The 15,475-nt window shown below is 38.5% G+C and overlaps 2 protein-coding genes across 3 annotated transcripts; both read right to left on the bottom strand.

Moving 5' to 3' along the window:
• Positions 1–212: 212 nt before the first annotated feature.
• xiap (X-linked inhibitor of apoptosis) lies at positions 213–10,886 on the bottom strand. 2 transcript variants are annotated; one of them, XM_061685014.1, is made up of 7 exons: positions 10,762–10,886; positions 8,524–8,789; positions 7,900–8,458; positions 6,584–6,683; positions 6,414–6,492; positions 2,038–2,077; positions 213–899 (listed from the first exon to the last, which is right to left on the bottom strand). In XM_061685014.1, the coding sequence occupies exons 2-7, from the start codon at positions 8,761–8,763 to the stop codon at positions 706–708; spliced, it is 1,212 nt and encodes a 403-aa protein (XP_061540998.1). In that variant the 5' UTR covers positions 8,764–8,789; positions 10,762–10,886; the 3' UTR covers positions 213–705. The 2 variants fall into 2 exon arrangements, with proteins under 2 accessions (XP_061540998.1, XP_061540999.1); XM_061685015.1 differs by lacking the exon at positions 213–899 and adding an exon at positions 907–1,968.
• Positions 10,887–11,859: 973 nt separating this feature from the next.
• Positions 11,860–15,410, bottom strand: psmd10 (proteasome 26S subunit, non-ATPase 10). Its single transcript, XM_061685977.1, has 5 exons — positions 15,291–15,410; positions 15,098–15,196; positions 14,299–14,445; positions 12,577–12,743; positions 11,860–12,442 (listed from the first exon to the last, which is right to left on the bottom strand). The coding sequence occupies exons 1-5, from the start codon at positions 15,402–15,404 to the stop codon at positions 12,289–12,291; spliced, it is 681 nt and encodes a 226-aa protein (XP_061541961.1). The 5' UTR covers positions 15,405–15,410; the 3' UTR covers positions 11,860–12,288.
• Between the last annotated feature and the right edge of the window lie 65 nt (positions 15,411–15,475).

Raw genomic sequence — 15,475 nt, forward strand, 5'->3', positions numbered from 1 at the left:
TGGACACCTAGCGGCCTCTGCTCAGTATTACACCGGGGACACATTGTTTATACTGGCACACCATTGTTTTGCACTCAATGCAAACATTTCAAATTATATAGCTGAAATGTATGCATGTTTTAACTCGTTTCAAATTCTATAACTGAAATGTATACATGTTTTAACTCGGTAGGCATTATATGTGCTTCCGTATAAATAAGCATTACAAGATGTTTTATGACCAATTAGTGCATTTTATTGCTGAAATAGATTTCACATCACATAGATGATCAGGTATAGTCTTTGTGGATTGATCTCTTACAATATTTATTTAAACAAATAACCATGGAGTAATAAGTAAAATCTTTCAAATGTCAAGCTATTTAATAACAAAAGTAAAGCTAAAATAAGCGTGAACTCAATACAGTATATCCCACCACAACTCATTTTGAGCTGTTCTAAACTTCAAATAAACACCAAATTTATCAAAGGCACCTCTGGAATGAAAAAATGACAAAATATTTTAGTGTCTGCACAAACTATTGACCTATGAACAAATATTGATTTATTATATACTCTTGATTAGCTTTTAAACAGCCACTCCTTTTTTTGTCTTACAAACAGGCTCTTGCAATATTACAGGCTATCAAAACTTAATATTAAAATACAATGTCAGGGATTATGGACAGCAGCATAGAAGGTTTGATTGCCAAAAATCTATTTTGTTTAAGCGATGTAGGTCTTGACCTTCTGTGTAATGGGCCCACAACAAATTGGACACTTAATAAGTGTCTGTGAACACTCCTCACAGGTGGCCAGATGACCACACGGGATGAAGACAACAGAAGTATCTCTGTCCATACACACTTTGCACTGTTTTTCCCTCTGCAGTTTCCGCAGTGTCTCCAACGGGTCCTCATCTGAAATACAAAAGTAAGGAACACAAAATGTTTACTTGTCATTACAACATCATTATACACAAAAACATACATATTTGATCATCTTCTGGCATTTTGTGTTTGTTGCCGGTATATGCCTACACCTAGGGGTGGGACAAAATAGCATCACAATGAATTGCTTTGTTATCTCTCACAGGATTACAGCAAACAATGTGGTTTTTTTTTTTTTCATAAAAATAATTCCCTTCCCAGTGTGTCTTAACACATCTGTGACATGCTTTTGTCAAAATACTGACAGGATAACTAAATCAACCATTTTCCATCATCATTTTACAGCTCTCTTGAAAGCTTGTCCCGGTCTCATAAGTAATACACTGCTCACCCTGCACCCCTCTACACAAGGGTGTGTCAATGTAGCATTGCTTTGCATTGCTGTTTTGTGCCCTGAATCAGGATTTTACTGTCAACGAGGTAAACCTAACACCCATAAAGATGGTAAAAGCTCTGTATTTTCATTTATGGAGAGGTTGTTTACAGCCAAACTCCCACATTACAGTTGTCAATAAGTGTGTGGAAACAAGTGTCCTGCATGCAGAAGACACATTGCCAAGAATTCTTTGTTTTGTGATTTATTGTTACATTGTTGTAATTAGACCAAAAACATTTGCTCACTTTCACATTGTCCTATTTGAATAAAATATTTCTAGAAGTTCACCTACTGTATTGTGTTGTACTTCATTATATAGATTATCGCAAAATCGCTGTACAGCGACACCATCGTTAATGTTGGCATAATAACATAATACAGTATCAAGGATTTACTCTTCCACTCCCACCACTTATGTTTTTTTTGGCAGTCTAAAATATGTAATGGAAAGAAGGAAATCTATTCCAAGTAAATGATGGTGTAGTAGTGGTACACTTGCCTGACTTTGGTGGAGGCAGCGTGGGTTCAGTTCCCACTCAGTGACATTGTGAATTTGAGTGTGAACGATTTTGTCTTTTTATGTGCCCTGTGATTGGTCCAAAGTGTAGTCCGCATTCCACCAAAAGTCAGCTAGAATAAGCTCTAGCTTCCCATGACCCTGAACTGAATAATTGAAGCAGTATAGAATATGGATGGATGGATGAATGAAACCTAGTCCACAAATGCGTTTACCATTTCTGTATCCTGTAAATCCATTCTGATGACTTGAGGTCTGAAAACAAACATGGGCATAATTATAAAGGGGAAATAAGCCTGACGATATATTATATATACATATTATAGGTTTCAGATAACCATTCCAATAGCTAGATTAAACAGAACTACAGTCGATTGACTAGGCAAACATCTGTTGTGACCACTTTCAGGCAAACTATATATACATCTTCACAATGTTTGCACCCTTTCTCAGAGTTGGGTGTATATTAGCCAAGTAGTGTAGTTTAGTATTCAAAAATACTTTTTGAAGATACTGCATGGCTAAGAAAAATCTATATACGGTGGAACCTGAAAGAAAAAAGAACAATTTGTATTTCCTATTGGTTCACATTTTAAAATAATTAAAATAGAAATAAATCAATTTCATAGCCTAACTTTCATCGCCTTGAAAAATTAACTATATAGGACATATTTTTTTTTTAAAATCTAAAAAACAAAACAAAAACAAACAAAAAAAATATGTCCTAAGTGCAAATGCCATCAAAATAAATAAATTTAAAAAAATAAAAAATAAAATAAAAATCCATAATCTTAGATGTCCTATCGGGTTTACAAGATAATTTGTGTTGGCAATGCCCAGGATGCACTTTTTCAAGCTATTCTAGTTGGTCTTCCTGGCAATTGAGACGGCCAGATTTCTCATTACTATTCAATTATATAAACAAGCTATGCTCTAATTGGATCACGGTTATTCTTAATTTAAATATGTAAAACACTTTTGCTCTCATTGGTCCTTGGTGATATCACGGCGTCTTGTGGTGGTCAAGCTTTCATAGTAACTTTGCGCTTGAATCCTTCGATCTGGGGTCTTAATTTATATAATTATGAACCAGAATTTACCAAGCATTGGATTGCTCGCCCACTAATAAGGAACAAGAGATGAAAGGGGACTTTGGTGAAAATAAAGAGGGCTATTTTGAGGTTAGGCTCGTCATCCGCCCCCATTCACTTGAATTGAACCAATGTGCAACGTTAATCAGTCGTGCACATTTTGGCAACAATGACCCCAAGCTTTGCTATTTCATCCACAGTTACATTATAAATACACAGTAGTTGTACGTTGTAAGTATTGTTGTCATACACAATATACAGTCCTCTCCAAAAGTATTGGAACGGCAAGGTCAATTCCTTTGTTTTTGTTGTATACCGAAGATCAAAAGATGAATATGAGACAAAAGTTAAGATTTCCAGCTTTTATTTCATGGTATTTACATCGAGATGTGTTAAACAACTCAGAACAGAGCACCTTTATTTGAACCCACCCACTTTTCAAAGAATTGGAACATGTAACTGATGGGTGTTTCTAGTTCCTCAGGTGTTGCCTTTTAGATTGATTATTTAGATAGATAGATAGGTAGGTAGGTAGGTAGGTAGGTAGGTAGGTAGGTAGGTAGATAGATGGATAGACGGACGGACGGACAGATCTTATTTTTGGCTTTAGGTTTCACCTGTGAAAACTACATTTGCTGTTAAGCAAACATGAAGACCAGACAGCTGTCTATGGGAGAAAAGCAAACCATTTTGAGCTGAGAGAACAGGGAAATTCGACAAGAGCTATTGCTCAAACATTGGCCAAAGCCAATACAACAATTTGGAATATCCTGAAAAAGAAAAACTACTAGTGTACTAAGCAACGAACAGGTCGGCCAAGGGTATCAACAGCAGTTGATGACAGAAACATTGTGAGAGCTGTGAAGAAACACAACAGCCAATGACATCACTGCCAACCTCCACAGGGCAAGGGTGATGGTATGATGAGACCAAGATTAACCTCTACCAAAATGATGGAAAGGCCAAAGTATGGAGAAAGAAAGGATCTGCTTATGATCCAAAACCCAGAAGCGCATCTGTGAAGCATGGTGGAGGTAATCTCATGGCTTGGGCTTCCATGGCTGCTTCTGGAACTGGCTCACTAGTCTTTATTGGTGATATAACTCATGTTGGTAGCAGCAGAATCAAATTCTGAAGTCTACAAGACCATTATGTCTGGCAATTTACAGAAAAAAAATGCATCTAGGCTTTGCACGATCAGGATTTTTGGGGCCGATCAATGAGTTTAAAAAACCAATAACTGATCCGATCACAAAATGGAGCAATATGTCTACTTAAAAGACCTGTTCATTTACTGTATATACTTGTGTACTTAATTGCTAAAATAATTATATTTACAATAAATAATGTATCTTTGTATGCCAGTGAGGCATAGTGACAGACAGAACAAATGGTCTTCTATTAGATGGCAGGAAGTACATACAGTAATTAATGTATCCACTTTTTGTGACATTTTTGTTTGTTGGTGTGCCGTGAGATTTTTCAATTATTAAATATATTCCTTGGCTCCATAAAGGTTAGAAATGACTGCTCTAGTCAGAATATGTATTCTAATCAGTCAGGTCAAACCAACATTACAACATGACAGAAATTATGGGTGCAAACTTACTGTAATTAAATTACTTTATTGTAATTAAATTATTTCACCCAGAGCAAAACTTTAAGCATGATTCGACATAACGGCAGCATGTGTACGTACAACCGTTAGTGCTAGCACTAGCTTGCTAGGCTACGTAACGTTTTTATTGCCTGCTTGCAAGCCGTATCGTATTAAAAGTAAGTGAACATACCTCAAGCAAGCCTTAAACGAACGTCCTCTCCTGTCCTGAGCACCAGTGAACACCAACATACGTTTTCCCCCATTTTGTCCTTATAATACAGTCGGCGCGATCCACTCTTGATGTCGTCACCACGGTAACGAGTGTATCCGGTCACATTTGAGTTGACAAGATAAAGCCCAATGATCGTAAAAAACGGGATGCGGTGGTATCAGAATACAAGATTTGATTGTAGTCGTCTGACATAGTGCAATCGTGAAAGAACAAATTTGTCTTGTAGTCTGATCCATTACGTGTTGTCTGTCCCACACTGCAGACATGCATCTGCATCTTTTTGCACAATTGTTTTTTGTCAATGTCTTTATGTCCCCAAAGTGTTCTGTAAATTGACTGTTTGTTGTACTAGAGCGGCTCCAACTACCGGAGACAAATTCCTTGTGTGTTTTGGACATACTTGGCAAATAAAGATGATTCTGATTCTGATTCTGATGTTTTTTTTTAAGAACTTTATTGGCTGTCAGATATTTACAGTACTACGTCAAAAGACACGCGACAAATAAACTAGCTTTTAGATTCAAATATACTGTGCACGATGGCGACGCGGAGTAAATGTCTTTTTCGGAGCCGATCAATGACATCATTGATTGTATCTGTGAATTATGGCATTAAAGCCGATCAGCATAAAATGCTAATTATTGGCCGATACCGATCAGGCCGATAAAATCGGTGTAAAGTCTAAATGCATCCAAACTAACTGGTGGAAGCTTCATCATGCAACAAGACAGTGACCCAAAACACACTGCCAACACAACAAAGGACTTAATCAGGCAGAAAAAGTGGAAGGTCTTGGACTGGCCAGGTCAATCACCGAACCTTAACCCAATAGAGCATGCATTTTACCTCCTCAAGCAGAGACTGAAGGGAGAAACCCCAGAAACAAACAAGAACTGAAAGAGGCTGTTGTAAAGGTTTGGAAAAGCATTTCAAATGAAGAATGCAACAGTCTGGTGAAGTCAATGGGTCGCAGGCTTGATACAGTTATTGCAAGTAAGGGTTATGCCACTAAATATTAAATGTTATTAACTTTAATTTAATAATGTCTGTTCAAATACTTCTGCTCACTCGAGAAGTGGGTGGCTTCAAACAAAAGGTGCCCCGTCCTGAGTTGTTTCACACATCTAGCTGTAAATACCATGAAAAAAAAAAACTAATTCTGAACTTTTGTCTCATATTCATCTTTTGATCTGAAACCCGAATGTCTTCAGTATACAACAAAAATCAAAGGAATTGACCTTGCCGTTCCAATACTCTTGGAGAGGACTGTATGTATCCTTTATAGACCGTATTTGTATGGCTTGGCAGACGCTGAGACTCGCTCGCATAAACCTGGAAATATCTACTAACACAAACACACCGAAATCTGATCTGGTTATTTTGCAAGCCTTTCCCTTTTGCATTCAATAACAAACTGCATAGATGTCAAACTTAAACCATGTCACAGACTCATTTTGACTTATGCATAAAAAAGGAGGACATTTTTGTATTTTGATGGCATGGGAGCTTTTCTAAGTTTGTATGTGACTTATGAGGCACATTTTTCCACAAAAATCTGGTCGGTTTCTAAAATGGTAGACCTTTGGGATCTTCCCATCTTCGAGTTCCACTGTATTATATGAGATTTGCAAAATGTGATTGGCAAAAGAAAAATTAGTGTCGTCTTACAGCTTTGTTTCGCTGAGGATCTCGCAGCTGGATGGTGTTGATAAATTCTTGTCCTTTTTCTGCTAACAAGAAGCTGCATCTAGTTGACAATTTGGAATGTCGTAAGCCAAGTTTGAACAACATTAAGTGAAAACCATGCATTTTGAAATTATCATTGTTATTACTGTTACCCAGGGTAACTTTTGGCATGCTCTACCCATGGGTCTTCATCAGGCTGCCAGCCTTTTAATCCTCCTCCACAACGAAAACACATCACCATGTCTCCTGTCCCTGTAAACACAACACATAAACATAAAACACACAATATTCAGACATACCGTACATTCAGAATACCATGATAATACATGTTATTTCAGTAGAACCTCCAAAAAAAAGAAACACCCAAGTGGAACAATTTGGAGTTCAAACTAAATGTTCTATTAAAAAAAAAAAAGTCTATGAAGTCAAACTATGTATTCAAACCATCAACTTTCTGTTGTCATAAGCATCGAGGATTAACTCCACAGATGTGTTTTGCTTTTTATTTTTTATTTTTTTTTAAGGAGGTGGGGTCATTTTTTGCTTTAGTGATACCACCACAGGAGGGTGCCAATGCTAGCAAAGAGGAAGCGCGTAATAACTGGTGTGCTTAAGCCCACACATCCCGAGACCAGATCTCACCAGACCAAGACAAGACCAAGAATTTTTGGCGGTCGAGACATAGTCAACACCAAGACCCTAAAAATACATTTTTAAAACTGTGGTAAAATACACTTGTGCGTGGATTACAGAAGTTACTGGGGAATTGCAGGTATTTGTAGTTTTATCAAGTGCTTCTCCTTACAATACACAACAATGAAGTTGAAGAATATAAAAATCATTGCTCATCTCAACAGAAAATCCAGAGTCCAGCCAGTCTGAGACTTTAGGGAGTCGAGTGAGAGACAAGACCAACATCATCAGACCAACACAATAATATACAATTAGTCATTCCAGCTGTTCCCTCTCCATAACATGTCTGTCAGGTGTCTTCAAATGTTGAGTAGTTTTGCTTTATTTTTTAGTTTGATTTAACTGTATTATGCAGTGACGAACTGTTGTTTAAAATATGACAGAAATGGTAAATGTTAAAATATTGCCTATTCAGTTGATGAAGTAGCCTAGAACAACTCAATTCACATTAAACTTCAGTATTTCCTGTGGGAATGTTTGTGGTACAATAAGAACAACTTCGGCAGCACGGTGGATGAGTGGCTAGTATGTCACTCTGGCTTCCTCCCACATTTAAAAAATGTGCATTTTAAGTCAGTCTAGTCTAAGGTCTGTACCCCACCTCTCACCCAAAGTCAGCTGAGATAATGCCATTTTAGCCGGTGATAATGCGGTATAGAAAATGAACAGGGAACAACTTGAAAGTCAACTAGCGTTACAAAACGGATTGTGTTCAATTTAGGAGCTCCCACTGTACATGGGTTAATTATTGCTCGAAGTCAAGCATATACTGTACCTCTGCTGTAGAAGCCAGCCCTTGCAAGTCGGGCATAATCTATTGGGTGCTGGATCCCTGCAAAACTGCGCAGCCTCTCTTCGAAACTCCCCATAGGAATGCAAGTGTTTACTTGAGGTGGACTGCTACAATTCTCCTCTCCCGTACTTCTCTCAGATGGGATGTTGCCCACATCATGGCCAAGGATGAAGAAGCAGTAGGGAAAATGTTTGCTATGTTCACCCCAGGCCGTGTCTCCTGCTTCCCAGCCACCTAGCATGCCACCGCAGCAAAAACACTGCACCCGGTCACCCTGGCCTAAGTAGTAGAGGCCAGCTTGGGCCAGATCTCTTGGTGTCACAGGAACAGTGGATGGCCAAGAGGAGAAGGTCTGACGTCTGGCCTCCTCCCTCCTCATGTGAGGGACCATTGGGTAGGTGGACTCGTCAACCACCTCTCCTGTTCTCAAACGATATTCCATGTCTTCGGCTTCTTCATTGTATCTGGAGCCAGTCAACTGTGAATTGTGCTGGAAATTGGTGCGATGGGTGCAGCTGAGGAACTTGCACCACGGGGAAACCTAAAATTCAAATCAAATATGTTAAGACAGATAAAGGTGTGTGTGCTATTTCCATGACGTATTACCTCCTTATGTCTTTCTACAGGTGTATCTCCCCGGCACCAGTTTTCCACAGTCGTCTTACAACTGAAACAGCAGACGCGATCGGCTTGACCGGTAAAGTAGAAGCCGGCCCGGGCCAGTCGCTCTGCGGGCACCTGCTCGGCCAAACTGGAGCCATGGAATGAGTCAAGACGGTTGTTCATTAGGGAGAAGTCAACCATGGAATCGGTGTCTAGCCCGCAATCTTCTCTGAGGTCCGACATGATGACGGCGGGCAGAAGATTGCTATCTAGAAATAGAAGGGGGAAAAAAAAATATTAGATAAGTGTCAGACATCTGCTGTAAGAAAGCATGTAACTCAAAGCCATCTTGACGTTTTCTTGTAGTTTGAATGTGTGAAGTGCCCGTTGAAAAGATGTTACGTGATGAAGTTTCTCACCGAGTGGTTCTGCTGGATTTTTTTAAGTGACTAAAAAACAAAAACCTCAACATTTTCAGGTATATCTGGTGGTGCGACCCCAAATGCACCATGTTTTTGTCATCCGCTTCAGTTCAGGTCAGGGGTAGTCAACTGCTTTCTGCCACCCAGAAGTTAGAAACTTAATGAAATGGTCTCCAGACAAACATTTCATAAGATAAAAAGGCACTTTTCCATAATTTATTTATTTATTTATTTTTTTTTAAATTGGTCAAAGACAGAACGTGCAGGGCACCGGCATTGTGCAGCCAAGAGTGACAAGACCCATCGCCCTCCCATTGTTGGTGCGAGCAGTCGGTCAGCACCTTTTCCCCATTGTCGAAAAACTCAGCATTTTTGGGGTATCGAAAAACCATTTGACGCCAGGAAGATTATAAAACATAATTATCAAAAGTGGCTGCCAGAGAAGGGAATACTTCTAATTAGTGATGCACCGAAATTTACATTCTTGGCCGAAACCGAAAATTGGGAAACAGAGGGCCGAAACCAAAAGAAATGATTACACCAATGACTGTGTATGAAACGCATTAAAGCAAGGGATTACAATTGCATACATTCATATGAATGCTTCAAATAATTAATAAATTACAAAATGAAACTACTTATTTACCACTGACATTCCAACAATGCACCGATAGGGCTGGGCGATATGGGGGTAAAAAATCCTATCCCAATATTTTTTTCCCACATCAGTCGCTATCGATATATATCATGATATGAAACAAATAACTCTTTTTTTTTTGAATGCTCCCTGTTACTCTTAAAACTTGATTTAAATATGTTCTGTCAAAAGTTGAACATGACATGGAAAATTATACAACTGTGTAACTTAGGCAAATAAAACATGCACATATATACGCATAAATGCATACGTAAATATATACATAGAAAACTGCCAAGGGAACAGCCACTCTTTCATAGTGTACAGATGTTGGGACATAATGTACGTGGGATGGGCATGGGTGAGGCAAGTTTATCTACAGGCTCAGCACACACAGCAGAACAGTGTGCATCACTCTGTCACCTAGCAACCAACCTTGTCAACACAGACCAATAATATTGAATTTATTAGTACTGTGGCTTAATATGCATATAGTACATACATACTACAAAAACATTATGGATTATGCTGGAGTTTGGAGTGGTGTGGAACTGCAATGCATGAAGTGTTTTGTTTTACGGCTATAAAGGAGGTAGAGAATGTTGTGGTTGTGTGCCAAACGATATACTCAACTTTAACCACTTGACGATTCAGGGCTCGTAAGCATGTTATGTTTTAAATGATTGACTGACGCAGCCATCGAGCTTTAACAGAATAATCGATAAGTAGCCTTTGCCCTTTGAACTCCACATTCTTTAAACTACCTTAAGCGCAAACTGTAACTGTGCGTAAACACGAACGTATTAGCTTGCTTTATAGTTATTACATTTCATAGATGAGTTCTAGCACGTCACAGCTGTCATTTCGTGCAGTGACTTCCAACCACAAGCTGAAACGACTCAGACGGCTTTTAGCGAGCTAACAGTCACGCTGAGGTTGGGTGAGGAAGTAACTGCTGTTCCTCACCAACGAGATCAACATAGCATTGACTCGGTGGCTGTATATAAAATTAAGCAGATATAAAACTCAAGCGTACCGTAGTAGTAATGCAACTGCAAAATGTCCTTTTACGTTAACAGCTTCGTGTTAGCCATAAACATGTAGCTAGCCTCACTATCTGAGCGTTTCTACATGTGTTTAGCTTCACTTATTGTTGGTTAGAGTTTAAAAGCGAAGTTTTACCTTTAGTTGTCCAGTTCCTCACGCTTTACATTCACCCGCTTGAGTGTGAATTCTTCCCAGCAGTGACATAAAACGGTGTACTCGTGAGACGCGACCCTATCAGGAAGTTGTTGTTCAAAGGTGGACTGGTGCGCAACATGTTCTGCGCAGTCCACATTGCTACGTCACAAAGTCCGGAACTGCAAAATTCCCAAGTCTCACAATATGGACTTAAAATGTACATTATAGATACCTGTGTAAAGAAGTATTTATTCAATTTCTTTACTTAAAAACACACACCCTGAAATACAGGTACATCTCAATAGTTAGAATATGCTAAACAAGTTCCTTATTCCAGTGCAGTACTCATGCATTATATAGATTCATTAAACACTTGGGAAAATACTTTTGGATGGCAAATTCCTGCCCAATTTCTACATTAAAAATAATTTTCACTGTTTCTTGATTGTTTTTGTTCACTGTATGCTATAATAAATCAAAATTATACGTAAAAACAAATCATGAAATATTTCACACTGTGTAGTGTGGTTCTGTTTCACATTTTGAAATGAACTACCTAACTAAATTAAGCTTTTGAGACTGTTCTAATTTATTGAGATGCACCTGTATACTTTAAGGGGTAGTTTGCAACAAATATGATCCACTTGTGAAGGGAGACTAAAGATCTCCTCTTTGATCTATAACAGGTTCAAACAACAAACAGTACAGTATGTTTGAATGGAGACGATATTGGTGGTTACTTATTGGTGGTGTTATTGTTTTATGCTTTTTATTTTTGAGACCATAGGCCCCTGATAAAAAAAAAGTCAACCCTCTATATGTTCCACACATATTGAGGCTTGACAATAAAAGCATATTATATCATAAAATTAACTTTTTGTCCGATTTGTTAAATCTCTCAGCATAAACCTGACAGTTGTTCATTGATTCACCGGGCCTGAAGAAAAACAACCAATCTGAGACAGAAGGTGTGACTGTTGAGGTGGAGTCACACGCAGCTGAGATGATTCAGAACCAATACAGAATTAGCAACATTTTTACTTAACAGGTAAGTATTATCATGTTTGCTTTTTTTATTGATTGAACAGTCCCCAAAAATAAAACTTCAAACCAAAAGCATTTATTGTAATATGAACACTCTTGTTACAAATAAGTCATGCCACCAATGTGGCAGCTAACATCGGCTTGTGTACAGTAACAAAGTACAAATGCACGTCACTCTTTGTAGCTTAACTATTGCTCCATCCACCAAGAGGGCAATTGGTTCGTAACAGTTTATACAATAAAGCCACACATTATTAACAAGCATAACATTGATTTTATTAACTAATCTATAACAATACAAACTTCACAGAAGGTCAGCGGAAGTTTTGGCCCGTGCTATTCATTGTTTTTGGTCAGATATGTTAATATCTGTGCTACTGATGAGGAAGCCAAATACTTCCACTTGTCACAACAAGCCACTCCATAAGGATGGGGGATGACAATGGTGTGGTTTGCAGCTGAAACCTTTAGTTTGGTAAAGCATCATCCTTCCACAATTTGACGAAGTACATTGCCCAGACTACCCTTGGCCATCTGGAGAGGGGTTTTCTCCTCCTTGTTTTCGATATAAATGCTGGCTCCGTGTTCCACCAACAACTTTGCTGCTTCAACACGTTCCTCATCACACGCCAGGTGGCTGGTTCAACAAAATTGCAAAAAAAAAAAAAAAAAATGCCTTTTGTCATTTAACACTTCCACGCTTTAAATATCAAATAGTTTAGATCATGTTTTTACTAGTACAGTGGTATGGAAGTGTTGCACCATACGTACAGTGCTGTGTTGCCCTGCGAATCCTGGATGTTGGTCGAGGCACTCTGTTTGAGAAGCAGCTGGATCAGGCGACAGTTGCCCTTGGCAGATGCTCTATGAAGTGGAGTGGAATCAAGTTTGTCCATAGCATTAGGGTCTGCTCCATTTTCAAGCAACAGCAAGGCAATCTACAGGGAAAGTGAAGCACAACCTTTGTTTTTCTGCTTCGTCCCACAATGTGTTCATTTAAAGACTGACAAAATGGTTTGAAATTGTATCTAGATGTTCATTCAGTATGATCTCTAGATCTACCTAAAGACATCTTAGCAAAAGGCATCAAACTCAAGGTCGAGGGCCAGAACCGATCCGCCACATTTTTTTGTGGCCCACAAAAGCAAAGTGTGTGCACTTCATGTTACTTGCTAAATGGATTTGTTCTTTTCCTTTTGGCAGAATATCTTAGCCAACATTTAATTTGTCTTAAATTTCTTACATATATTACAAGCATTTTTTTTTCAAGTCTTTTTTACTTGTACCTCAATATTTGGTTGTCACTATTTTCTATTAATTCTGATTTTAAATTTATGATGGGAAAAGAAAAGTATGAAGAAAGGAAAGGAACAGCTCATGATTGTTATGTGTCAAATATGGTGGCGGCAGTGTTATGGCATAAGCCTGTACGGCGGCTAATGGAAGTGACTCACTGGTGTTTAGAAGATACAAAACAAGATGAATTGTGAGTAACCTATCTACTGTCTGTTAAATTCAGCCTGCAAAACACAGAGGCTGGCGTTTGAAGTGCAGGTGTCCCATGATCCTAAACTGCTGCTCAAGACTTTATGAGAGCAAATACATTGAATATTCATAAAGGGCCAAGTCCGACTGAATGCAGCAAGAAACACAAAAAAGTAGCAAGTGAAAGTAGCGGCAGCGAAGGCTTGTAAAATGATCGCCAGTGATATTCAAGGACTGCAAAGGCTTTTCATCATAGTATTAAATAAATGTTGGATATGTTTACAATTATGTTACTTAGTTACACTGTCGAGTCCCTGAAAATAACTGGCTGTAATTCGTTAATGGTAGTTTCCATATTTTCAAACAACTTCTCAAACTTTAGCTGAAAGCTGATAAATCAATTGAGGTGGGGTGACTTAACTGTATATTAATAGCAGTGTGACAGACAGTACAAGACAGAATCACTTGTCCTGTCATCTGATGACATGGTCCATTTCATCATCTATCCGACCATTGTTTTAATGTGACCATGCAAATGTGCTGCTTTGGGTGACTCGGACCACTCATTAATCATTAGCCACAGACTTTGGGTGAAGGGCGGGGTACATCCTGAACTGGCTGCCAGCCAATCGTTAGGCACATATAGACAAACAATCATTCACACCTAAGGACAATTTAGAGTCTTCAATTACTTTCAGAGAAAACCCACGCAAGCACGTGGAGTAAGTACAAACTACAGGAGGGCCTCAGTCAAGATTCAAACCCGGGACCTGTCTGATGTGAAGCAGACATAATAACAACTACTAAACTGTGCTTCTTGGATTCATATAAATTCCTGTAAATCATTATATATATTATCTGCTCAGGACTAAACAGCAAAATCATATGAACATGTGGCTTGGCAGGTAATGGGTCAGATACCTAAATATGATGACATGTATGGATACACTAAAGAACAAATGATAAGGAAGGAGTATTGTCATCACAATTAGAAAGTTAAATGTTTACCTCATATCTGTCCTTGGAGGCAGCATAATGTAGAGGAGTGCATCCATTTTGATTTACAGAGTTTAGCTGAGCCCCTTTGGATATTAATGCTCTGACAATGTCTTCTCTGCCTGCAGACGATGCAATGTGAAGAGGGGTCCATTCAGCCTGGAAATAACAATTAGAATTCTCATTTAATCAAGGGATATCATTTTGATCTCTCCCATTCAACATCAATATTTTCCCTTGCTGTACAATCAAAGCCTATACCTGAAATTGAAACAATTTTATATTTATACTCCACATGTGACTGCAATCAGGGCCAGAGCACTACTAGAGTCTTGATTGTTTTTTGTTTTAGTTTTAGCAGCTTTCCAATATTATTTCATATATAATATAGAGCAGTTATTCAATGTGAAACTTGTATCGTAACCCTCGTGATGCTTTTGGAACACATTGTATATCCATCCATGTTCTATACTGCTCGTCCTTATTGGAGTCGAGGTGAGCTTACAATAAGCGAGAGTTGGGGTACAACTCGATTGGTTGCTAGCCAATCGCAGATCAATATATTTATATATGCTTTAGTACACTGTTGTTCTATTGGAAGTAAAAGTGATATTGTATAATGTAGTTTGCCTAATATGCGCTTCACCTAAAATGATTGGCGCCCCAATAAACATATGCCACTGTATATTGATATTATTTGTATTTGTTAAGGTGTTTAAGTTGTTTCTTGGGGAAACTGTGGCAAAACAGTTGATCGGTTGTAAAAATTGTACTTTGCTCGAAATGTACTGTACTGTGTTTTAATCCACACATCATCTTGCAGGTTCACTTCAACTCCCAGGTCAAGTAGAAATGAAACAATGTTGGTTTGGCCAGCCGAACAAGCCCAATGTAGGGCAGTTCTGTGATCCTGAAATAAGAGTAACGTCAAACAAAAATGATAGTTAGCTTAGCGATGCTATTATCACGTAAACAAAACAAGTTGCTGGGTCGTACATTCTTACCTGGTCCGTTTTGCAGGCAAGGGTTTTATCTGATAAAATGGACTCTTTTAGTTTCTCAAACTGACCCAAATATGCCAAATTACACACTTCAACGTTTGATACTGAGCCCTCCATTCTTAAACTTACTTAAACATGTAGCGAAATGTATTCTGGACAACAGAATGTGTGCAATTGCGCTTTATCTC

Source organism: Phycodurus eques, chromosome 9, assembly GCF_024500275.1.
Source record: "Phycodurus eques isolate BA_2022a chromosome 9, UOR_Pequ_1.1, whole genome shotgun sequence".
Lineage (NCBI taxonomy): Eukaryota > Metazoa > Chordata > Actinopteri > Syngnathiformes > Syngnathidae > Phycodurus > Phycodurus eques.

Bases quoted from the DNA above. Each gene is read 5' to 3' on its own strand.
- xiap (XM_061685014.1), bottom strand. From the start codon at position 8,763: ATGTCGGACCTCAGAGAAGATTGCGGGCTAGACACCGATTCCATGGTT. The intron at 8,459-8,523 runs GTAATACGTCAT...TTTGAATTTTAG, and splicing joins CTGTAGAAAGACATAAGGAG to GTTTCCCCGTGGTGCAAGTT. The intron at 6,493-6,583 runs GTAACAGTAATA...ATTGTCAACTAG, and splicing joins CATGCCAAAAGTTACCCTGG to ATGCAGCTTCTTGTTAGCAG.
- psmd10 (XM_061685977.1), bottom strand. From the start codon at position 15,404: ATGGAGGGCTCAGTATCAAACGTTGAAGTGTGTAATTTGGCATATTTG. The intron at 15,197-15,290 runs GTAAGAATGTAC...CTCTTATTTCAG, and splicing joins TTGCCTGCAAAACGGACCAG to GATCACAGAACTGCCCTACA. The intron at 12,443-12,576 runs GTACGTATGGTG...TTGTTGAACCAG, and splicing joins TCGCAGGGCAACACAGCACT to CCACCTGGCGTGTGATGAGG.